This window comes from Acanthamoeba castellanii (genome assembly GCF_000313135.1).
Source record: "Acanthamoeba castellanii str. Neff unplaced genomic scaffold scf7180000084775, whole genome shotgun sequence".
NCBI lineage: Eukaryota > Discosea > Longamoebia > Acanthamoebidae > Acanthamoeba > Acanthamoeba castellanii.
Window position 1 is genome coordinate 211,562 of NW_004457271.1, and position 651 is coordinate 212,212.

At 59.4% G+C, this 651-nt stretch overlaps 1 protein-coding gene across 1 annotated transcript in view; it reads right to left on the reverse strand.

The window, feature by feature from the left end:
- Positions 1–82: 82 nt before the first annotated feature.
- ACA1_401230 (uncharacterized protein) overlaps positions 83–651 on the reverse strand; it is a gene marked incomplete at both ends in the record, with an annotated part of 1,002 nt that continues 433 nt past the window's right edge. The window contains 2 exons of the mRNA XM_004333949.1: positions 83–250; positions 310–506. Of these exons, the coding sequence (XP_004333997.1) occupies positions 83–250; positions 310–506 (365 nt within the window). The remainder of the gene's footprint in view (positions 251–309; positions 507–651) is intronic.

The window sequence follows — 651 nt, forward strand, 5'->3', positions numbered from 1 at the left end:
CTGTTCGCTCTCGCCAAAAAAGTGGTTGTAGAGGCCGGCTTCCAGGCAAAGCCGAGCTTCCAGCGGCCTGGCGGGGTTATCGTCAGCAGGTTAAATCGACCTTGACGGCAGGGCAAGGGGCGTACGAGTCAACATAGCTGGCGGCAGATTCCTGGTAGCGAAGGGCCAGCGCATCCTTAATGGTGGCTGTGGGTCCGGACAGCAGCTGTTGCCAGGCCATCAACAGGCGGGCGCTCCACCACGCCGCAGACTGCGTGGCATTCACAACACGACTGTGATGAGTGCAAAGGGACAGTTGTGAAGATTAACCTCTGAAGGGTGACGTGCCTTGATAGTGGAGATGTGGCTGAACGAGTCGTGGAGGATCCACCGGGCGTGCTGCAGGAAGTTGAGGTAGCGGGTGAGAGGATACACAGTCTCTCCGTCCAGGAGCAGACTGTCGAGCGCGATTTCCTTGTATTCCTGCGTCGGCACGAGCTTGCGGATGTCGGTGTGCAGGTCGGGTCCTACGCACGTCGACACAGGCGACGTCGGGTGAGCAGTGGACGAAGTTGCGGGTGAGCTCAGAACAGTGGGAAGAGATGGGCACCAGTCCAATTGGCCTGCACGAAGACAAGAAGCGCGTAGACGCCCGACAGGAGAACGGCCTCA